General features: G+C 41.8%; 1 protein-coding gene across 1 annotated transcript in view; it reads right to left on the bottom strand.

Annotated features, from left to right (window-relative positions):
* The window catches only part of UNC5C (unc-5 netrin receptor C), a 448382-nt gene that overhangs the window by 75828 nt on the left and 347312 nt on the right, over nt 1–25242 (bottom strand). The window contains exons 5-6 of the mRNA XM_075544874.1: nt 10631–10811; nt 1879–2046 (exon numbers count right to left, since the gene is read on the bottom strand). Coding sequence (XP_075400989.1) covers nt 1879–2046; nt 10631–10811 — 349 coding nt within the window. The remainder of the gene's footprint in view (nt 1–1878; nt 2047–10630; nt 10812–25242) is intronic.

Below are 25242 nucleotides of genomic sequence, written 5' to 3'. Positions count from 1 at the left end.
CTTTTCTGCTAAAAGGGAGGCTGCTAAGCTTTTGTCCTGCAATCTGGGTGGACTCCGATTGATCCAAGACTCCCTCAGGCACAGTGTCAGTGGGAAGGGAAAATCAACCTGGAAGAAGGTGTGAGAAAGGATTGAGAGACTGGTGAAGAAATCTGTCTATTTGCGTCCACCCATCTGTCTATCTATCCATCACCTATGTCTTACATATTTCTTTTATCATTTTATTTATCCAGAATGTTTGCTGAATTCTTCTGCAACCCCATCTTGCAAAGATTGACTATTTTTATTCATTAATGGAAGATTCTTAGCAGAAAATAAATTGAATATTTATTTTATTTTAGAGATAATATTAAGGGGTAGGTCCCTAAGTTTTTCTATTAAAATGAACATTACGTTTCTCATTCAATTATTTTCCTCTGACTCAATCTGTTTATTTCTAATTTTGTAACTGGCCTCCCAGCACTTTGTGGGTCATTTCAGAGCTCAGATAGCTCTGCTTTTAAAAACACACCATCTAAATACCAGTGTGGATAAAGAGTGTGAAAAAATATATGATATGTTAATAGTCTACACAGTTTGGGAAATCTATACGTTGTTATACTCAAATTATCAAGTAAATATATACGCATAAATTATAAAGATATAAACATGCTCACATGAAAAAATGATGAAAAGCAAGACATTTGCTTTAACATAATCCAAATTCAAAGTACACATACACACACTTCTATTTCAACTCAAAATGCTTAGTGTTGTTTTAATTGTGGAAATCAACACCTAGATAACATATAGGAAAGAACAAGATAAAATACTGAAACATTAAGCCCAGCTAAGTGTCAAAATGCATTCTACAAATAAAAGCTCTCGGAGAATTCATGTGGGAGTGAGACTATTTTTGATACTTGGAAATCAACATTTGATTGTATAAAATGTAGAATATATTTTTCTCTCCTGTTCATTTTTCCAACCTATATCTGAGAAAGTTTCTATCTGAGGATGAATTGGACCAAAGTTAGGAGGAAAAAAAGAGCGCGAGAGAGAGAGCAAGAGAGAGAATGAGGAAGAACTGTATCTAATACAATTGAAAATGTCACACCTATCACAATGGTGTGCACCAAATCCATTACTTATTTAAAAATAATGTGAGCTCAATTTCTGAATATGTTATATAGACATTGTTAGGGTCTTTTGCTTTGGAAAATATTGAGAAGAACTTCAATTTATCTAAGAGTAAGAGTGGTGCAATACAAGATAGCTCAGAAAGACACCAAAAGGAGGAGAGAGGTAATGTTGGTTTAGATCCCCCTACAAATAACCCACAAAGTAATTAACCATCCTGTGCAGGTAATAAAGAGCTGACTGCACTGTATTTTCAAAATCCAGTGGCCTGTGTATCAAAAAGTTTTCCCGTCTTTTAAAGTCATTCCAAATAGTTTATCTGTCCTTGTCCCAAAGCTGTCACCAGTTATCAAATCTTTAGTCTAAAACATGTTCAGGGTCAACTGATTTCTTTGGTCTTCTGAAGATCGAGGGTTTGTTTCATATTTCCCCTAAAATGTCTTTCAATGCTGCCCAAACCCCTAGAATTATCGAACTGCGTCGTTGCGATTGCAGCGGTTTGGTGCAATGATCTGGAGGAACGTTGCGCACAGGGCTTGGTCTCTTGCCTTATGCTCGTTTGCATGTCGCAGTGGCCGAGTGGAGTAGTGTCGAGGGGGTACCCTGGAGGCTCCGGCCGTGAGAGCACTACACAGCAAGATGGGTAACGAGTGTGCTTCTCACATATTCCGGTCCGCTATCAGGCTTTTCTGTGTATTTTCGTAAAAGCATTTCTAGAGAGGTGGGATTCATTGGAAAGGAGGGGACCGTGGTACTTACCGGGACACAATGTGGTGCAGGCTATTTTCTGTACACTCTGTCCTTCACAGAAAGCACCTCCATTGAGGGGCGCTGGGTTTGTACAGGTCCGTGTCCGTTTCTGATACCCGCGTCCACAGCGGCTGTTGCACACGGACCACTCTGTCCAGGTGGACCAGCCACCATTTACTGAAAGGAGACAAACAGCACACAGTAGGTGAAAGCATTGCGTGGCCTGGCTCTGTACTGGTGCGTGTGCACTTTAGAGTCTCTTAGGCACGTGATCTGTTACACACCGACCACTCTATCTGGGTGGACAGTCACCACTTACCAAAGGAGGGAGCACAAATAAGTGGGTCAAACATGTGCACAGAAGCACAGGCCACACTCAGCACCCACATAAAAAGCCACTTTCACCCCAATTTTTTATGATATAGTGGAAATGTCTCCACAGAGAGAAATAAAATTGTCTACTCCTATTAATTTATCTCCTCTGGAAATAAATGAGTGTGCTCTTTTTCCTGGCCAGCATCCTTTTAAAGAGATACAGTCCCTTACCTGGATAAGCCCCAAATTTAGCTTTGACAGCTTATCCCAAATAATAGATGTTTACATCCTTAGGCCGAGGCGGCAAGTGTTTCTGAAGCAGAAACACAGGATAAAATAACTTGCCACTTTAACTCACAGAGGATTTGTTTTCTTTTCGTAAGCTCCCTGACACCATAAAAACTGATACCAATTATTAAATATTTTAGCCCGTCGTGTTATGTAACCAGTGAACTGGTTAATAAGATAAAATCCTGGAGTGGCTATTTTTATGAATTGACAATTAGTTGATAGAATTGAAATGGATATCTATTTGTATATAAAGTCACGTTCTAGTGTTTCACGAAGCTCTCATTGTGTATATGACTTAAAACCCAGTCCCCTTTCCCCCTTGCTATATACATTGCTATAAACAGTGGTTCTCAACCTTCCTAGTGCCATGACCCTTCAATACAGTTCCTCATGTGTAGTGGCCCTGACCCTGCATGTGGGCAGACCCACCTGGAGATGGACAGAGGGGTGGTGTCTAGCTTCCCAAGACCATCGGAAATATGGTCTTAGGCGACCCCTGTGAAAGGGTCATTTGACTCCCAAAAAGGGTCGTGATCCCCAGGTTAAGAACCACCTCTCTAGGGGGTACTCTGAAATAGTTTAGTACTTCAGGGAAGTGAGAACATGAAATTATTGCAATTAAACAATTTTGAATAAAATTTACTTGCTGGCAGTGAAAAGATAGCACAAGTAGACTAGACAAGAGAGCTACTGATCATTCAGGTAACACAATCCTTACTTACGTATCTCATTTACCCACATCTCCTGTCTAGAAACATATCCAGTGGGAGACAATTATGAAAGTGGAACAAACACCGGTTGCCATTTAGATTTATGGCTAAACCATCTGTGTCAGACGTGAATATGCTCCATCAGGTTTTCAATGGCTGATTTCTCAGAAGCAGATCGCCAGGCTGCTTCGGAGCTGCTTTAGGTGGAACTGAACTTCCAACCTGTCGCTTAGCAGCTGGACATGTGGAGTGTTTGCACCACCTGGACACTCGGTGAGGTGTTATGGGCAAGGGGACTTTTTCACAGGAATATTTCATCATTATGTTTTAAGTAAATACACACATTTCTATCGTCCATCTATCTGTCTATCTGTCTCTGGGGCGAAAGTGTTGGTCCGCTAAAGGCAAGGTTGGCAGTTCTACCCCACCAGCTTCTCCTTGGGAGACAGGTGATGCGATGCACCTCAGAATATTGAAAAACTAAAGCTATTTCTGGAGGACAAGAGATAGGATTATGTTCATTTTCTGTGCTTCCCCAAATTCTCTCTAATGAATATATATCCGAGTTATAAAAATGAATAATATTAACAAAAGTAAATATAGAATCAGACTTACGATATGAACTATTGGTTAGCTCTACAGGTTTTCTGTAGATGTTTGGGGAATCTGGCATCTGAACTACAGACAATTTTATTTAAAAGGGCATGAGAAGAACAATTGATAGGGTTTCAGTTAAGAGTTCCAAAAAAATCCACTTAATCTGCATAGCTTTACTGAACTCCAAATGGTACCTAATAATCAGTAGAAAATGCTTGCCACCATCCCGGTAAGCTGATATTTGTGATTATTCTATACATGTACAATTTTGGTGAGATTTTAATGAGAAACAAGTACTCATTAACTTGTAGAGATAGAAAGGCCTTTGAGGATCCTACTCTTGTCCCCTCACGTTACCGAGAAGGGGGCAAGAATTCAAATTCAGTGAATGACATGACTAATTGAAGGCCAGTCAGTGGCAGGGTTAGTCATGGAACAGGGGACTCCTGATCCCTGCTCTAGTGCTGTTTTCTTATCTCAAAATAGATCAGGTTACTCTGTTTCGATCTTTTCTAAAGACAATGTACATGCTGCACATATGGACAGTGAATGCGCGCTATCCGAAGGAAAGGGGATTTGCATCTATATTCATCATTTATATAATACATCTATATATAGCTATGCTTTCATTGGTTATTTATGATTGGTACTTGCTGTGATTGTGCCCCACTTCTCCTTTGCATTTCAAATGCTGTTAATCAACTTGTACAGGCAATTTAGAAAAAGACAAAAAGTAAGAAACACTGTATTGTGACTTAAGAAAGGCAATTGCTTACAATTCAACATAGTCATTATCTTGACTCGGAAATTAAACCACAGAGTAATCAAGGGATTTAAAAAAAATTATGCATCTGTCCTGTAATTAAAAGGACAGTTTTAAAGCATCGCTACCATCAGCCTTTGTATTATCGGAGTGGTTTGGCTCCTACAGTTCCCTTCATCGCAAGGACACATGCATCCTAAGGGTGGTATCTGTAGGAGAGAAGTACCACAAGCAGGTCACTGCCAGTGGCTGTCCCTCCTTCACAGTCGATCAGACACCCAGGCCCCTGGAGGATCTTTATCACTGAGGCAGCAGTGTAAAGCTTCCTTATGTTCTTCATGGTGGGGAGGAAGTGGCATAACTGCAAAATACTTCCCAAGATTGTTTGGTTCCTCTGAGATGATAAGGCACAAAGAACATAAGGACCTACTGTGTGTCTCACACAGAGTCCTGGTCGCCAAGTGGTTATGTGGGGCTCAGGCAAAAGGAAGGTTGGTGGCTTTCAGCTACTGACAGCCATCATGGGGGAGAAGGATGTGGCAGTCTGCTACCCTAGGCATTGCAGATTTGGAAAGGCTCGGGGGCAAATCTGTCATATCTAATTTGTCATCCTGGGGTGACTTGAGTATTGTGATTCTTAAAGCTATGTCACGAGTGTTTCAAAGAACAGTGCTGTCACCGGTGGTGGACAGGTTTAGACAGAGCTTGGAGACCAGCAGTTCTCAACCTTTGGGGGTCGAATGATCCTTTCACAGGGGTCGCCTGATTCATAACAGTAGCAAAATTACAGTTATGAAGTAGCAATGAAAATACTTTTATAGTTGGGGGGGGGGGGTCCACTACAACATGAGGAACTGTATTAAAGGGTCTCGGCATTAGGAAGGTTGAGAACCACTGTTCTAGACTAAGACAGGCGAGGAAGGACTTGATTATGTACTTCCAAAAAAATTGGCCAGTTACGAATAACATCAGAATATTGTCTGATACAGTGTTGGAAGAGGAGCCAGCCCTTCAGGCCTTCTAGCATGGAAGGCCTTGCAAACATGCCGGGGAGGAGACGCCTCCTCCAAGTGGAATCGATGGCTGTAGTGACGGGAAAGACAGGAAGGTCTTAGAGTCTCTATTGGCCAATGAAGCATGATTCAAAATGAGAAGAAACAGTTGTGAACCTCCATTAATAACCAAAATGTATGAAATTAAAAGTATGAATTGAAGACAATTGGAATTTATCAAGATTAAAAGGAATATTTAAAGGTTAATATCCTAGGTATTTGTTTGCTGGAATGAATTGGATTTGACCATTTTGATTAGGACTCTTTTATACACTATTATGCTGAGAATGACAAATCAAAGAAGAATGTGTCACTTTTATCGTCAAAAAAGAACATCTGAAGACACATCTTGAAAGACAACGTTCTTAGTGATAGGGTAATATCCAAATACCTACAAGGAAGTCCGGTGAATACGACAATTAAGTCAAATTTATGCACTAACCACTAAAGCCAGTGATGAAGAAATTGAAGATTTCTACCTACACTTGCAGTGCAAAATTGATTAAACATGTAAGCAAATTGCATTGATAACTGCTGGTGATTGGAATGTGAGTTGGGAAAAAAGAAGAAAGATTAGAAAGTATGGCCTTGTTGATGGAGACAACTTTGAAGAATCCACGCTAGGGAGACAAATGGCATACTCATTGCAGACATCTTTGTCAACAACATCAGTGACAATTATACAAGAAAGTCTTTAAAAAAGCCTTGGAAAAGAAGACAAATGCTAAGGGAATTTTTCTGGGAACTCTTTGGAGTCCCATCATACACATGAGTTACACCACACAGGATGCACCAGAATCAAACGAACTACATCTGTGGAAAGAGACATAGAAGTGTTAGAACGAAGCCAATGACTAGCAGTGGAATAAACCATCAACCGATCATATGCAAGGTCCAGATGAAGCTTATGAATATTCAAGTCCGACCTTGGATAGATCCCACCTGAATTTAGAGATCATCTCAAGAGTAGATTTGACTAACTGACCACTAATGACCAAAGATCAGATGACTCGTTGATGACATCATATGTGAAGAAAGCAAAACGTCACTCAAAAGAAAGAACAAAAAGCGGATGCCAGGAGAGACTCGGAAACTTGCTCTTCAACATGTGGCTTAAGAAGACAAAGTAAAGTGTTATAATAAATGGGAAAATCTGCAATTAGAAAACCAAAAGGGGAAAATTTGCTTGACTTTTCTCAAGGTCAAAGATCTATAGAAATAATTCAAGCCTCAAAGTGTAATACTGAATGATTTTATGCACCCCCCAAAAAAGAATAATGCAAGAATCATTGAAAGCACCGTGATAAAAGGGGAACATGCAGAATGGAATTTCAAATTCTCATAAACTTTAGACTTTCTGGAGTCATGAATGGTAGATGAACCCTCAAAATTACTGCCCTGAACAGATTTAACCAAGACTATCTCTCTATTTTATGTTAGAAGGTGCTATGGTGGTGCAGTGGGTTGAGCTTTGGGCTGGTAACCATACAGTCAATGGTTCAAATCTTGCAGTCATTCTGCAGAAGAAAGATGAGGTGATTTGCTATTAAAAAATGGTATAGTCTTGGCAGCCCTAAGGAATACTTGCAGTCTGTCCTATAGAGTCATTGTGAGTCCTAATTGACTCAAGGGCAGTGAAGGGTTGGTATAAGTCATGTTAAATCCAAACATGAGTTTAGTTTAATAAAAAAAAGGTCTGCTTTGAGTGTTATGCTCTTTTATGAACTCTCTATGTTGGATTCAAGGAGTCCCTCTCGTAGCTTATGCTTTGGGCTACTCATTGCAAGGTCAGCAGTTTGAACCCACCAGTTGCTCCTCAGGATAAAGAAGAGTCTTCCTGATCCCTTAAAGATCCACAGGCTCAGATACCCAAAGGATAAGTTCTATTCTGTCCTACCGGCTTGCCGTGAGCCAGAATTGACTCCATGGCAGTGAGTTTGGTTTTACTTTTAAATGGGATCAAATTGACAACAGTGAATTCAAACTAATAAGGAAGGAATCTCGAATAAAATATGACAGACGCACGACTCTAAGTATGTAATTGATAGCACTAAACTACTCATGTATAAACTGTTGCATTGGTATATGTTTGCTGTGTATATACACATAACAATATAACTAAAGTTCAGATAGAAAGTAAAAAGAACTCAGAGATCTTTAGATAACTCTGTATAGCTGAGGAAGAAATTATTTGAGGTAATCTTTTACCTAAAATATTAGCTGGCTAATAAAGGATATAACCTGAGACTAATGAGTTTCTTTAAAAATTATCACTATGAGATCTGATGGATAAAAATTACTATGAAACAAAGATGTGAAGGAAAGGGGGCATGGAAACTGGAGTACTGGAAACAGTACTTCACGATGATGCCGCATGGTGAAAATGTAACTGATGCAATTAAGCAATGTATGTAGAAATTGTTAAGTAAGAACCTAATTTGCTGTGGACACTTTTGCTTTAAACATAATAAAACATTAATAATAAAATAGTCAGAGTCCCTTAGGAAAAATAATTTAACCATGTCAAGAGATAGATTATCAAGAACCGATGGTATGAAACAAAGAAGTCCTAGGTACACTGACTGGATTGGCACAAAACCGGGATCCAAGGATCGCTGGAGCACCGTCTTGGATGTTTTGACCAATGACATGCAATACTGGAAACATTCACTCATCTGTGTCAGAAAGAGAGCTGCCTCCCTGACTTGAAAAAAAGGGGACCCAAAAGAATGCAGAAGACATTGAACAACACCAGCAATATCATAAACAAGTAAAAATTAGCCGAAGATAACTCTACAAATGGTTGCAGCAGTACATGGGCAGGGAGCTGCCAGAAATTCAACCCAGAATCAGAAGAGGATGTGGAGCAAAGGATATCATTGCTGGTGTCAGCTGTATCTTGGTTTAAAGAACAGAATCTGAGAAAGATAATCAACGTGTTTTATTGACTGTGTAATGGAATTCAACGATGTGAATGTTAACAGATGATGGGGAATGTTGGAAAGCGTGGGAATTCCATTTAATTATGTTACTGCAAAACCTCTACATTCGAACAGAACGAGGGCTTAGCATCGGGAAATATGGGCACCGTGGTTGCATCGTTTCACCGTGCCTGCTCTGTCGTTATGCTGCACACACGATCTGTAAAGCTGGACGATAGGAAGAAGAATACGGCCGCTAACAAACTGAAATGCACACGACACAATATCGCTGGCAGAAAGGGAAGATGACCCGAAGCACTTCTGATGAAGATCGAAGACTGCAGCTTTGCAGTGGGGATTACAACTCAACATAACGAAAACCAACGTCCTCCATGTTTGACCAATGAGCATCGTCAGGTCGAAATGTCCTCAAGCTGCCTGGATCTCATTTTCCTTGTAGCCACAATCAGTGCTCCTAGACGCAGGGAAGAAATCAAGCAAAATAGTGCAATGACCAAATTGGCTACAGAATATCTCGTGTGAGGGTTAAAAGACAAAGCTTGTCACTTCAAAGATGAATGTGTACTTGACCAAGCCATGTATCATCAATAGCTTTATATGCATGTGATAGCTGGGACATGGATAAAGGAGACTCAAGAAGGGTGGATGCATTTGACTTATGCTGCTGGTGAAGTATATTGTATTTACCACTGACTGTCAGAAGAATGAATATAACTCTCTTGGAAAAAGTACCGTCCAAATGCTCCTTAGATGGGAGATTGTTGCGCCTTTTCCTCGTGTCTTAAGGATGGATATGCTCTCAAGGGAAACTGGTGCCTGGAGAAGTCAAATCGAGGAGGAGTGAAAAAGAGGAAAGCCCTCAAGGAGGTGGACTGGCACAGGCTACAGGATGAGCGTCAACACGGCAGGCATTGTGAGGATGGTGAAGACGTCTGGCCCCGTGTGCTGTACACAGGGCCACTGTTAATGGGAAGAATTCACCTGTACATGGCAACAGAACCGCTGTGAGTGGGAGTGGGCTTGATGGGAATCTATTTGGCTTATTTATTATGCAGCTAACACGGCAAGAAATATATAAATAACAGGCCAACATCTTAGGTGACAAAGGACATTAACGTGTGCTCTTTTTCTCCATTTTCCGTCTAGTCAATTGTGATCACTGAAGACTACACGTGCTGGAGAGCAGAGGGGTGCTCCATCGGGTGTTCAAGGCTGGGGTCTTGGAAGCAGCTCTCTAGGCTGTTCTGAGCCATTGCTGGCTATGTTCAAATCAGCAATCTTTCTATTAGTAGTCAGGAACTCAGCCATTACCTGCCAAGGTATTATTAAGACTTAGCTGGGGTGGGGGTGGGAGGGTAGGGGTGGGTGGGAGATGAGAGTACTTGTCAAAAACCAAACAAACCCCAAAACCTGAGTGCTAAATACACAGAGAGGCAAGCATCACCCCCACCAGCCATACTGAGTCCAGTCGAGCACTCTAGGGAATGCTTGCTGCGGTGCGGAAACATGACAAAGGGCTATGGAATGAGGGCAGCACGTCTCCTGGAGAAGTCCTTCTGCGGGGCACCACCACATGGCCAGGGTATGGTTGATTGCGGTGCTGGTCTTGCGAATGCGTCCAGTGAAAAAGGGAAACACTTTCTAGAAAGTCAAAGTTATTTTAAGAAATGTGTTTAAGAAGCCGGTTAGTTCTGCATTCCCTGAGGTTTTGCCATCACTGGCCTGATCCAAGGACCACAGAAATATCAGCATCTTCATCTTTGCATCTCCTACTAGTTCTCCGTGGTGTGGGTTATGGAGAGGGCAGGGCTAAAGACAGAAGGGACTACCTGTTGTCTTGGGCAGGAACCTCGTAAGTCGACTTGCATCCACTTGCTGTGAGCTGCCCTGACAGAGGGCTAAGGATTTCCAAATCTTGCCTTTCTCATAAGGATTGGAGAAGTTAAACCCCGCTGCCAACGGCAGGGGCTGGAAGAAAGCAGCCGTGTGAAGCGGGAAGGGGCATGAGCTAGATGAGATACTCTACATCTGCTCTGTGTTTAAGTACGATGAGCACATGCACGCAGGCACATGTACACCCAACTCACTCACCATAGACAATGACAGTTGCAGTCGTACTTTTCCTCTTGGCAACTATGTTTTTGGCCACGCAGGTATAATTTGCAGTATCTGAGAGGCGAGCCTGCTTTATGATGAGGTTGTGATCAATCGTGATATAAAAATTCCGATCTTCCACTGGGTCAATTATGTCTTCATTTTTCAACCATTCCACCTAAAAATTCACGAGAAGAATACACATGTGTATCACGGATATACATTTCTGATCCAGACTTATGTTCGTTAACACGGATAACGTTGTTCCATGCTATGCATTCCGGCACGCTGCGAGGAAGTAACTTTTTGAGGTCATGTTAAGGATCACTCACCTGCCAAGCATGCTGATTCTGTCTGTACTACATTATTCTCAAATGTCAATGAACCTATTGGGAAACACAGTGTTCAAATTGTTTTCATTCTGCCCTGCAGGCAGGAACGGGAGATTGTGCACTGCCAAGTTCAGAACCCAATCAAAAATAATAGGCTAAGCATTTCAAACTGAACTCAAATCTTTTGCTGTTTGATTTGTTTACTCTTGGCAACTTACCTGCTGCTTCTGAGAAAAAGAACATAAAGACTATATATTTTTTTAAAAGCTCAAAAGGCATCATGTAGCTCTAATAAAGCAACATTTGGATGATTTACTTGCAGCCTTGCTGAAACATATGGACTAAATTTCCTTGAAAATGCGCTATAAAATGTAGCAAAACACATATTTAGAGATGCATCCAAGCCAAACTATTTGGGCAAAGGTTTTTGTGTTTATTTTCCCCCTCGATACAATCCCAATAACTTATGAGTCACATTCAAATCCTTTCTTTTGTGTATCACTGGCACTTATATTTTGGGACCCTGCTTTGATTTTGGGAAACCAACCCCATGAGAAGGCTATTCAAAAGTATTGTTTCTTCCACGTGGATAATGCCATTCTGGTAGCTGAGATGCTATCCTTTGAGTGAAGGAAAGAAATATACCTAGACAAACGATTTCTTATCCCGTACATTGCTTTGGCTTTTGTTTGTTTGGGGCTTGGCTACCGACAGATGCTTTTTTTTCCCCATAAAGCAAAACAACATTGATATTTACCACACTTTTAACTTTCTTGTTGCATTACCTTGGAGGTAGATTCAAGTAACCTTTACTGGGAGGGAGTCAATAGTGTTGCCATTTTCAAAATCTTAAGGAGCTTCTCCGACACCACAAGAGGTCTGGAAATTAATCTCTAAATCTGTCAGTGGGCTTGACATTATTGCACAACTTTAAATGACACCTACTGCCTGGATTCTAAAATAATGCTGTCTCAATGGAAGAGTAAGCAAAACAACAAACCCACGACAAGCCTGCAATGAAGAGCCAGAGGGAGATGCAGATCAGAGCAATGATTTGCAACATGCAAATTGGGAAATGTCAAACATTCTTGAAATTTGCACTATCAACACTTAAGAAGAGAATAGACATCTACTTAAACCAGTGGATTTTTTGACTGTGCACTTGGGTTTCAAATCCCAACTGCACATTCAGGCAGGGCCATACCTGGGTGTATTTGACCACACGCTCCTACTCTCTTGACTCTTATTTTCTCAAAGTTCTGCTCGACGTTTGAGTACCATGGGAAGACTATCAGAATTCTCCTTACAGGTAGTTGACAGAAAGAAGTGAGCATGCCAAATATAGGAGACACTGTTCTCCTCTGTTCCGTTGCTCTTAAATCCTTGGAAAACTTTTTGAGAGTGTCTCTCTCAAGATTACCCTGCTTTTTGTCTCAAGAACATGTACGATCGACTTACTCTTCTAGGGAGGACAGCCTTCATCCTACAGTACTGCACTCTCATTGCCTGAAAATCAATATATTTTCACAGCTTTCCTCCAAATAAACCAGGTGCTATTGAGCTGCTACAATCTTCTATGACGAATATGTCAGTCGTAGATCACCAGGCCTTTCTTCCTTGATGCCTCCGGTGGAGCTTAGACCTCATACTTCTGTGTTAGCAGGTACGTGTTAGTTGTTTGCATCATCCAAGGGGCTCCTTAGGCCACAATGGCCCTTAGCCATTGACTCATGGGTGCTAAAGTATATCTTGTATCTTCTTGGGTCTTCAGACCTGTTTTTCTCCAGAGTTCCCCTGTGTGGTTCAAGCTGAAGCTACTCTTGTTGAGAATTTCATAGAAATCACAGTACTGTGATCCAGTTTCTTTTCCCTCCTGCTTTCATCCCTCGCTTCTATAGGACTTTCCTGGGACTTCCTTAAAAGACACTTGTATGCAAATTTTGGCTCAGAGTTTGCTTCCAATAGAAGTAATGACCGTGGCAGACAGTTGTTCCTTCTGTGTAACTAAAAGTAAATAAGTCAACCAAACTCAAAACAAACTCACTGCCATGCCACCAGCTTTTGACTGTTTTCCTTTTTGGTCTTGCTTGTGTGCCCTTTTTTGGAGCGATGGGGAAATTTCCACTGTTAAAACATAGCTGCAGGAATGAAGAGGGCAGACCTTGGGCGCCTTTGCCTTAGAACTCACAGCCTTCCGCTATCTTCTGATGGAGACCATCAACTCCGTAAGAAGCCCAGCTTGAGGTCTCCCATGCCTCCCACTCTAGAATCACCGAGTTGTTTTTAAAGTTCCGTGTTTCATATCTTCACACTTGGGAGATATTTTCATGCTGCTTTGGGATCTGCCATCCAAACCAACCAACCATCCAACCCACCCACCCCTTTTCCATGGAATCAATTCTGACTCAGTGACCTACTAATATGTATGGTTCCTGAGATTGTAACTCTTCACAGGATTAGAGCGTCACCTTTCTCTCACGAAGCAGCTGGTAGGTGTGAACCACCAGCCTTGTAGTTTGTAGCCCTAGACATTGGGTTCAAAACAAAAAAAGCAAGCCACTGCCATTATGTCAACTGTGACTCATATCGACCACACAAGGCAGAGTACAATTGCCCCTATGGCGTTTTGAGGCTGTAAATCTTTATCAGAGCAGAGAGCCTGAGCTTCCCATTCTGAGGCAACCGGGTAGTTTTGAACCACCGGCCACGTGGCTAGCAGCCATCTTGGAACCCATTGTACCGACAGTGTTTCCTCTTCCTGATACTATTATGCATTCTGACTCCCTGTCTAGGAATGAATGTTTAATCCCCAAGTCCTGTATAGCACCGGGCGCAGAGGAGACTAGGAGTCTTCTTTGCTGCCTATTGTCTATTTTAGACCATTTAAGTCAAACAAGTCTGCTTTACTCCCACACCATCAGATTATACTTCCATTATCATCTACAAACCTCTGTGAGACGATCTCTTTATCAAGCACAATTTTTATCATAATTTCTGATAAATTTTAATAAATCCAATAAAGTTCACATAACATAAATTGACCATTTTAAAGTGAATAATAGAGTTGTTTTTAGCATATTCACAATGTTGTGCAAAACTACCACGATCAGTATCTACTTATAGAACATTTTATCGCCCTCAAGGGAAACCCTGTAACCTCTAGGCTTCCTGATATGTACTGATTCACTTGGCATGGGGCTTCTAGCCACAGTCATTGTCACTTCCAATAGACCGCAGGGTGTGTTTTTCTCTTCCTGATGGGTAAAAGAAGGCTGGGGAAAATGCTGAAGACGATCTGATTGGGTTGTGAGAGATTGTAAGAAGGTTCATTCTGATTGCTATCTCGCTGGATATCAATAAGCTATCCCAGAAGCAGGTGGCGCATCAAGGGGTGGGGAAGGTTGGGCGAAAGGGCACTCACTACCATCAAGGGAGAACTGCCCAGAGTGGAGTGTATCTTTTAGATTCCAAGGCCTCTGTGCATCGAAACTCCTCGATCCTCTGGCTCTTTACCAAGTTCAAATGCAGCATCCAATTTCATAAACGCTCACTCACTTGGGATCTCCATTCCTCTCTCAACTTCAAGATATTCCCTCAGTCACAATTGCCCTGTCCCAATCTGCGTGCTTCAGACAGGATCTTGCTGTGCACAGTTGTAAGGAGTGGGCTCATTTAAGATTCATGACAACAAAACTCAAGTGGGCGCTTAATTCTGCTGAGAAATCATACTGTGTTTTCATCAGCCACCCACTCGCCCACTCTTCTAGACAACTACTTCACACCTTTTTTGGGTCTTAAACACTGCCTCCTCCTCCATTTTCGCTCTCCACCAATAACCAAGATTTCTGCCTCACTGAGAAAAATGACAAGCACAAGAGACCTTCTGAAGTTCCCACTACCCATGTATCGTGCACCCTCTTTTTGTAACAGCTGTTTGTGCTTCTATTTAAAGTCACCTCTCTTTTGTAATCTGCATCCCACCTCCTCTCTCTAGTCACGGACAAGTCCCGCAAATTCTCCTACCCTTCTCCTAAATCCTGAAATCTCTCCTTGATACCAAACCATTGCAATTAACAAACAAGCATGCTGATATTGTTCACAATTAAAAATAAAAAACCTTCCCTACCCTAATTCTGCCGGAGTCCCCCCTACATTTATTGCTCTGCTTGCTTTCCATAGTTTGTGAAATAGCTGGTGATACTCACTGCCTCTACTTCTTGTCATTGCAACATGTGTTGAATCTATGACGGGGTTCTCCCCCAAAAGCAGAATTCGCCCCCCCGCCAAAGCTATGCATTTAATTTTTTTTAACAAAGGAACCTTATCACCTTCGACGTACTCTCCATTACACTTAATCCATTTGTCAAATCTGTGATTCCATTCTTGGAAACATTTTTCAAGCTCATCTGTCTGGATGGCACCTCCCTCATTTTTTCCTTCACCTCTTCTACATTGTCAAATCCTGCCCTTTCATGTCTCTCTTCATTCCCCGGGAATGAAGAGGTCAGGTGAGTGGGCAAGAGAGGCATGCTATATATTGCTCCAAATTGGTGCACTGAAATGGCTGTGTGGGCAGGCACACTGCTGTGGTGGCACAACCCCCAAATCAGGCCTTTCTTGGTCACACTCTATTACACAATCTTTCCAGAACCTCTAAATCAGCGGTTCTCAACCTGTGGGTCCTGACATCTTTGAAACACGTATTTCTGATGGTCTTAGGAACTGAGACACCTGTGGAACCAAGGCACCTCCTTTATCCGTCTCCAGACAGGTGTGCCCACATGCAGATACACCCACATACAAGTAGCTGGGGTGAAAACTGTTACCCAGGTTACAGAATGCTTCTAATTACATTTATTTGTAATTAGAAATAAATATATCACAACATATAATTACATATTGCCTTTGTGATTAATCACTATGCTTTAATTCTGTTCAATTTGTAACAATGAAAATACATCCTGCATTTCAGATATTTACATATGATTCATAACAGCAAAACTACAGTTAAGAAGGAACAAGGAAAATCATTTTATGGTTGGGGATCACCACAAAATGAGGAATTAAAGGGTCGTGGCATTAGGAAGGTTGAGAACCACTGCTCTAAATAGAAAGCTTGATTAACAGTCTGACCTGGTGGAACTCACTCTAAATGGACTACATGCCGACATTTTCGCTTGTTTGGGAAGTTGACGGATGTCCAGAACAAGGTTTGTCATCATTCAACAGTCCAACTTTTTTGAACTGAGAAAACCACTCATATACTTGAGTTTTTCCCACTGCTCTGTCCTTGTAAGCTGTGTTCAATATCAACAGTTCCTGTGGCCCTTTTTCCGAGCAGGAAGCAAAATTCCACAGCTGCATGCTGTTCTCTTCAATCAGGCATCACCAAAAAAACTAGGTTTGAGCAAAACGGTTTTTATGAAAAAATTTCCTGTGACCAGAGAGAGCCTTCCCAGGCAATGCCACTGGGTGCACTAACCCAGAGTGAGTCGCTAGATGCTTGCCTAGCGGGGAAAATGAGTACTATGAAAGCTCTGCCCAGTGGAGCTTCTCTGCTTTGGGGGGCAGGGGCAGGTGGCCTCCCTCCTCGTGTATGGATCTAGTAGTCACCGCTACCATAATTGTTTTTTATGTCATCAATCACTTTCAGGTTGTGCAATTTAGTAGTGAGGGTTTAGCGAGTCAGGTTACTTGACTCATCAGCAGCATAATCTCCTGGTGTTTGACATATTTCTATCTCCTACAACTTCTTTGGCTTAATATTTGTACCCATGGGGACCGGCCCTTTTTATCAGGCTTTATTGTTTGGCTTATTCCTTTTCCAGTCTTAGAGGAACTTCCTAAGTGAGCTCCTGTGGATGAGACCCATGTACATGACTCTCATGTCAACTCCTCAATTGGCGCAGAGCTCGTCCCCAACAGCTTCCAGAACCCCCCTTCCAAGGCTGCTCCTCTCGCATGCTTCCCTAGGCAGCTCATGCCCACTTCATCCTTCCGCTTAAGTACAAGTGCAAACCAACTCACAGTTAGCCTCCTCTCCTCTCTTTGCCTTTTCAGTCGTAGAACAAAGCATTCAGAATTGGGCCACTTCTCAGCTCCTTCCTTTTCCCTCTCTAGCTCTGCAAAAGTTTATTTCCAACACGGTCTATCTTTCCCACTCAGTCCTCAAAAATCTGTTCTCACCACAGTTGTTAGAATGAGCCAGAAACCTTTAGTAACATCATGGGGCGCTCATCTCACACCTCCCAATAGCTCCCTATCCCATCCAGTTTTAAGGGCAAATCCCTAAAAAGGATGCTTAAAGCCCTGAATTCACTTGGACGCCTGGCCTGTCTGAACTTACCACCTCTGTGTCCCCCGTCTCTCAGCTCTGTAGCATAAGTGCTTCTCTTGCCGATCTGATCTGCATCAGATGTAATTCTGCTGTGGGGATTTTGAACTTGCTCATGCATCTGCTGAGAATAATCTTTTCTTGGATGCTGCAAATGGTGAACATGCTGGACTGCTAGCCAAAAGTTGGGAGGTTCAAGGCCGCCCAGTGGCACCTCAGAAAAGCAACCTGTGGGTTACTTCCAAAACAAAAAAAAAGCCATGGAGAAACCTGTGAAGCACAACTCTTTGGTGACATGCAGTCTTCATGAGTTAGACGCCACGGACAACAATGGCGTTTGTTGACTTCCGGTGTTTATCTGGCTGATTTCTTCTGATCCTTCAGGTCTTTGCTCAGATGTCACCTGTCTTTAGCCAATTCCCAACAAGCCTTCAAACTTGCAACATCTCGCAGTCGGTCCCTCCAACCTGCCACCCTTCTTTGCTCCATTTTCTCTGCAGAAGGTCTCATCCCTTCGTTGATGAGCCCTACATCGCAGTCCTTATTGGCCCATCGCTGTCTGCCCATAAGGTTCTAAGTTCTAGGAGGCTGGGGATTTCAGTCTGGTTTTTGATCATTGTTATATTCCCATGACCAAGAACTGTCCCATAGTAGGCGCTTAATTAACATTTATTAATTTATAAATGAAAGCAATGAAAGTAGTGGGATTAAATCAGCTATACATATTTAGTAGCTCTATAAAGCAGTGGTCTAGGCTGTCAAAATTAATATTAAATATAATGAGTGAGGATAATTATAAACATATTTTTAAAAGGCTTGGGGGACTGCTGACCACATGGATGGGGTTTAAATCCAGCAGCCTCTCCATAGGAGGAAGATGAAGCTGTCTGCTCCGTGCACCAATCATGAGGTGTCATCAGGACCAGGCAACTGGCATCAGGATATTCAAAACAAACAACAAATGAACACAAGTGTGTTGGTGCGAATGAGGGGGTTTGGAGCAGAGACCCAAAGCCCTACTGTGGACAATCTATGGAACATCTCCCATAGAGAGGTCATCGCAGGGAGGAGATGAGTCAATCAGGGTGCAGTAGAGCACTAATAGATCACACAATATACCTGTGATCCCTTGACCCCCCCCCACTATCATGACCTCAGTGCTGCTCCCCACTCCTGACTAGAGGGGCACATGTACACAGGTATAGGCAAGAGATAAATATCATGACACATGGAGCCCAGGAACAGGAATATCGATGCCAAAAGGGTAGGGGGGAAGGGTAGGGCAGGAGGGGTTACTGATTGCAATGAATGGCCCATAACCACAGCCCTCCATCCAGGGGGAAGAACAACAGGAATCAGAGGGGAAGGGAGACAGCAGTCAGTGTGAGTTACGAAAATAATAACAATCTATAATCTAACAAGAGGCCATTGGGGGGCAGGGCGGGGGAGAAGAGCTGATCCCAAGGGCTCAATGGAAAGTAAATGTCTAGAAAAGAATGATGGCAATATATGTACTAATATGTCTGATACAATTGATGTATGGATTGTAACAAGAGTTGTAAGAGCCCCAATAAAACGATCTAAATGAAAAAAAAAAGAATGGGCTCATATAGAAATCTGAAGGGATGACAAACCGGTAAAAGTGTTGACTGTGAATGCAAAAGGGGCCACAAGACCGGGTTGTCTACAGTTTCTGATGTGGGAAACTGGGTGAGGGCCAGAAATAAAGGAAGCAAAGCAAGCAAACAAACAAACAAACCAGGATTGGAGCGCTGAAATCGGGTGGGTTTCGATTTGATCTTATGTTCTTATCGCAGATAGAACAGTGTGATTTAGACAACAGTTAACATGGCCAATCTTCCCATTTTCCCAATGAACAGAGCCCCTCTCCCCACCCCCTTTAAAGTTATGGAATGCTTTCAGATCAGTTTTATGTTAACACCAAGGACTGAACACAGATGTTATGATATATGCAGTCAGTGTCGCTAAAAACCTTATGTTCTTATTTTGACATGGAGGGGAAAGTAAAGTATGAGACTAATTTGAGTACATTAGGAGTTGTTTAACTCAGAACGGGAAACCAATATAAGATCCACAACACAATAAAAACGTATCTATAGATTTCCCTAAAATCTGATGCTACCAGATAAATGGGCATTCTTGCATTTGGAAGGACACCCTTCATTACACAAACTGTTTATGAAATTATTAGATGTCAAGAAACAATACAAATTCCTTCGGTGTTCTAGATCTTCATTGAACCGAATAGTATATAATTAATTGTACTGGTTGGTGCTCTTTGTGTGACAGCTAATCCTAGATAATCAGGACACAATGGTCTGATCAGACTCCTGACTTTTGCTCATGTTATGGTCAAACTTGCAATGTTTCCTATTGATTTTATGCACAGTCTCAGCTCTCCTTCCAATCTTTACCTCCATTTAGCAGCCCGATTTACACAAGAGGAGAAGTCTTTCTGGGTTAGAAAGTATTTTTGGCTATGTATAAAACATTCACGAAGAGAGAAATGGGTTGGAGTTCAGAAGACAATGAGCAGTTTCAACCTTAAACCATGACTTGTCATCATGGCTGCAGCGAAGCGCAGAACCATTCAAGTAATTTCTGTCCTGTGGCTCAGGAGCTGCAGCCTTTTGAATAACTTGGGTCATGTTTGCAGAAATTTAATAAAAATTTTATGAAGATAGGGTTTTATTAACAGGTAATAAAAGTAGTTAACAAGGCAATGTTAAAATGACCTATTTGCATATTCTATTATGGTTGTTGTTGATAAATCCCCATTGCATACAGTTGAGAAACTTATTTAAGGAACAGTTCTTAATGTAACAGCTAAGAGGGGGACTCGTGCTAGCCTGTCTGGGTTCAAAGGGGGAGCATTTCCATTCCTGGGCAAATGTCTAAGTCTCCTGAGCATAAGTTTCTTATGTATTGTGTGTCTCTGTACTAAAGGTCCTCATTTTTAATGTGAAGATCATTCTAGAATTCATTCAGTGAGATGGTCTTTCCCTCCTTAACGGAGAAACCATAAGACCTTTATTTGAGTGTAGATTAACATGAATGTTTTTGTTATGTCTGGTAAAATATATGTAGTGTAAAATGTTCCTTTTCAGCCATTTTTGAGGATTGACTTTAGTTGTAGTTAGCTCAGGCCTCATGCTGTGCAACCATCTCCGCCCTTGTTTCCAGAACTTTGTTCATCATGGAAAGAGGGACTCTGTACACATTAAGCATTCACTCCTCATTTCCCAGTCCCCTCAGCCAAGGGGGACTACTGCTCTATTTTCTGTCTCTACGTGCCTTTTCTAGATATTTCACGGAAGTGAAATTTTATAGCATTGCCTTTGTGTGTCTGGCCAAAATAGCCTAACATTTTCAAGGTTCCCCCATGTCATACTGTGTATAGAGCTTCATTTCTTTTTTAGGGATGAATAATACCTGTGCGGTTATTAAGGATCAAATAAGTTAATACATAAAAACTCTTAAATTATAATTAATATTAGATTAAAGTAGTCTCTCAGGAGGTGGGATAAATTCCAGACAATTCTTAAAAACAAAAATGGCATTAATTTATAAACAACAGAGAAAATCCTTTTTACTGTATGAATTCTTTTTAGCCCTCACTGACAATTCTACGGAGGTAAAGTCTGCTCAGTATTACATTACAACTCTTCATGGTTGTAGCAGGGCCACATAAATGATTAAGAATTAAATTGGCCGGTCTAGTTTGTATGCTAAACCTAATACATATTTCCATCTAATCTCTATGAGTCCATAAATCTACAGACATCATTAGCATGTATTTGCTTTATAGATATTATACCATAACATTTTAATCAATCTGTATAAATATTATTTTCTAATTATTTTAGGTTATAGGCAAATCATCACACTACATTAATTTTTAAAAACTTTAAGTAGAATAGCTTTTGAATCAAATATATTTATTTTACTAAAGTTAATTTGAGAAATATTCATTTCTCAATAGTACTTGGCATTAAGGCATAAAAGATGGACCATTTTAATGCTAATACTTACCTAGATGATCCCTATTTTTATAGTGTATCCTGCCTTGATGCATTTTCAGTTTTTCTTTCCTGTTACTCCTTGAGCTATTTTGTAGGTGGTTCCTGTTAACCCATTAGTCTGTAGCCCACTACATATAAAGCTATAACTCTCTGCTCCATTCCCCAAGAGATGGGCTTTCTTCCCAGGCAACTGTTCTCTCTGCTCCCAGGTCTGGCAGGGATTCTCCCTGAGCTGCCTTCTCAGAGAAGACACTGAGGCAGAGAGACTAGTCTAATGGGAAAAAGCCATAGGCATTATGGGCTGCGGTTGCGGTATAACTCATTCAGTGCGGTGGAAGAGGTCGGAGATGTGGCATGGAGAAGGCCAGGGCCCACTGTATTCCCTACTGGTTTAAGGAAGGAGAGAAAATCCACCAACAGAATCTTGCCGTGGGATAGAAGTGGGAGAACGGGTAGTGGGAGAAATTGAGAGTGTTGGCAAAGGGAGAAAACAACAAATTTGTACTGAGCATGCCTGGTAAGTACTCACATACAAAATTGCTTTTCCTCCCAAGGGCTCCGTGAGAGGGATAGGTGCACTCCCATTTTCCAGATGTGCAGACTCAGAGAGAAGAGATTATCCAGGGGTGACTGCGAGAAGTTGGAGGACTACACACACTCTAACCACGTGAGCGCATGAGCTCAGGGCAGTCTGAGCCGGGTTCTCTCCGGGAAGGTAGGTAGTATCACTCAAGAAAGAGCATTGGACCAGTTCAGCGGCTATCATCGCTGTGCAGGTCACTCTTAGAGGCCCAACACATGTTTACTTTCAGAGCAAGCACCAGCATTGGGTTTACTTTGATTAGAGGGACATCAAAAAACCCTTTAATGCCCTCCAAAATTAGTCTCCTATTTGTTTGGCAGTAACTGAAAATGCCTTTAAGAGGAACCCTTTCAAATGCAAATGATCCCCAGAGAAATACCATCTGAAACCAAATCATGTCAATTATTAGAAACCATGGCATGTGAAAGAATAAGGGAAAATTTGTTATTGCTTTGATAAGAAGTTGGAAGGCACTAGAATTTCAAACTGGGAGTTAAGTGCCTGGTAGGATGCAGACATTTCTATGGGGACCCATTAGGTTTGATTTGTGTTCTCTAGAAATATATATTTTAATCCAAAACCCGCCCCCTGATCCCCCCCACCCCACCGTACATGAATGTGAGCTTACTTGGAAATAACCTCTTTGAAGATGGAATTCATTATGTTTACATGGGGTCATATTGTAGTATGATGGGTCCTGATTCAATTTGACAGATATCTTCATAAGGAAAAGAGGAACAAAGACAGACAGACACAGAGGAAAGATGCCATGGAGAGATGGAAGAAGAGATATGAGTAATGCTGCCAGAGCACCTGGAACCGGCGCAAGCTGGAAGAGAGGCGAGGGACAGTCTTCCCCTGGAGCTGCAAAGAAAGCTCGGGCCTGAGGAGAGATTGATTTCCCACATCTCGACTTCAGAAATGTGAGGAAAGGCACATCTTTTCTTTAAGCACCCAGCTGTGGTCCTTTGTTACGGCAGCCCGGGGAATCAAATGTGGTGCCCAGGCGTGTGTAGTTTTAGGAAAATCAGTATTGATCATTTAAATTTCTACATGTGGTCCTTCTTAAAACTAATGGCATGAGGATTTACACACACATATCCCTCCCCCTCAAAAAAGCATCTCTCCTTCCCAATTTTAACATGGACTATTAGAGTGTACCAGCTTTGAGGGCACCGCACAAGAAGATATTTAGAGAAAATAGTGTGACAGTTGAGAAAGTAAGATACTGCGATGATTGAGTAGCAACTGAGTAGCAAATTCTCTTGCAAATCAGGGAGCTTCCAATTATGTGCTTTTCTCAAACTTGAAGGAGAGCATGTTGAGATGTCAGCTACTAGATCATTGAGCATTGATTTAAAACAAAACAAAAAAAACCCAACAAATTATTGGCATATAACTCAAAATGTGTTTTAAAAGGTTGAGGGACTTTAATATATGTATGTGAAGATAATTCTATTTATATTTACTTAAAATACAAAACAAACATGAAATTCCTTTTAACCTGTCTCATTTCTGCAGCAACATCCATGTGGCGAATCCGGGTACAGGGATGAGATGACAATCGCATTCTCCAATAACAGAATACATTTCAGAAGAGAGCCCATCTTTATAATAAAAAGCTGTTTATGAAAATCTGAAGTATGTTTAAGTGGCTTAGATAAATTATATACAATCGTAATTATTGTCTCAACACTTTATTCCAGAAGAAATCGAACACTGAGATCCCTGTGGTCACAGCATGCCACACAGGCAGCAAGTGGAGTGGCATGCTGGTCATTAAACACATGTCTGCATGGTGCTGTTGGTAAAGTGTCGCTGACCAAGGTTCTGACTCAGCTGCCCTACGTACAACTGCCCTAGTCTGTATCGCTGCTCTCACCATCACTCCTTGGTTGGAGCCCATTGTTCCAGCCACTGTGTCCATCCTCTCTTTGAAAGTCCTTCTCATTGACCTTCTACTTCACCAAAATGATGTCCTTCTCCAGGGACTGGTCCTTCCTGATAACACGCCCAGGTACATGAAACTAAGTCGTACAACCCTAACCTCTAAGGTACATTCCAGCTATACTTCTTCCAAGATAACTTATCCATTCTTTCCCCAGTTTCCTCACTCCTTGTCAAACTTTGCATGTATATGAGGTGATTTAAAAAACCCCGGATTGGGTCAGGCATATACTAGTCCTCCAAGCCACAGCCTTGCTCTTCAACGCTTTAAAGCACCCGTGCAACAGGCTGCCCGATACAATACAGCAGCTGGTTTCTGTGGTGCTTCATGAGTGGTTAATTGTGTATCCAAGTAAATGTCAGTCTTTTTAAATTTTCAGTTCACTGTGATGTTATCTATTGGTCCAGCTGTGGAGACCTTTGTCCTGGTTACATTTAGTTGTAATCAACACTGAAGCCTGTCTTATTTGGCCCTCATCATTCAGTACTTCATGTCCTCTTGGCTTTCAGCCAGCAAAGTTGGGTTAACTGCCTGTTGCCGGCAGTCAATGAATCTTTCTCCAATATTAATGCCACATTATTCTTTATACAGTCCGGCTTCTCCAGTCATTTGCTTTGCTTACAAGTTGAAGAAGTATGGCACATGGATACAACCTTGGCACACAGAGTTTCCGCTTTTCCTGGTTGACCCAACTGTCTCTTGCTTTATGTAGAGGGGGGTCTACATGAGCACGACATGCTTTGGCATTTCAGAAGTCCTGTAATAAGTCTGCGTTTCTCCTGACAATATATCATGATTATTCCTCTGGGAGCCACCCCTCAAAGCCAGCATAACCTTCTGAGGTGGCTTTTCCAGGTTGAATGTCATTGGCTCAGTAGATTCCCCAGGAAAACAGGTTTTTTTATGGGAACTTCACTATGATCGGTAGTGCTAAATCCAAGATGCATGCCTGTTTTCTCTAGATCTGATGGAGTGACCAGCTCGGCAAGCTAGTTGATCATTGTGAAACATGTTGAGCGCGCACTGTGCAGAAAGCTTTGGGATGAACTGCTGGCGCCTAGAAGTTCGCATACAACTGAGACTGCCAAAGAACCCGAGGTCCCAGCCTCAGTAGTGGTTGTGTCAATGGTAATGCTGTGTTCTTCTTCCACCCATGTCTGGAATTCAGCCCCAGGTTCTTCATTCATCAAGGGTGACAGCCTTCCCTCCTGTGGTTCATATTTGAGGTCTTCCTTACAATGCTCGATCCATTGAAAAATTCATGTTTTACGTTGGGCAGGATTCTTGTAAACCTGTTGCAAAACTTCAATTATGTTAGATGATGTCCACTTGAGTTTTGAGGTGTTGATGGGATCAGGTATCAGGCCTC

This window comes from Tenrec ecaudatus, chromosome 3 (genome assembly GCF_050624435.1).
Source record: "Tenrec ecaudatus isolate mTenEca1 chromosome 3, mTenEca1.hap1, whole genome shotgun sequence".
Classification (NCBI taxonomy): domain Eukaryota; kingdom Metazoa; phylum Chordata; class Mammalia; order Afrosoricida; family Tenrecidae; genus Tenrec; species Tenrec ecaudatus.
Note: the sequence above shows the minus strand (reverse complement) of the source record. Positions and strands in the feature narration are given on the sequence as shown.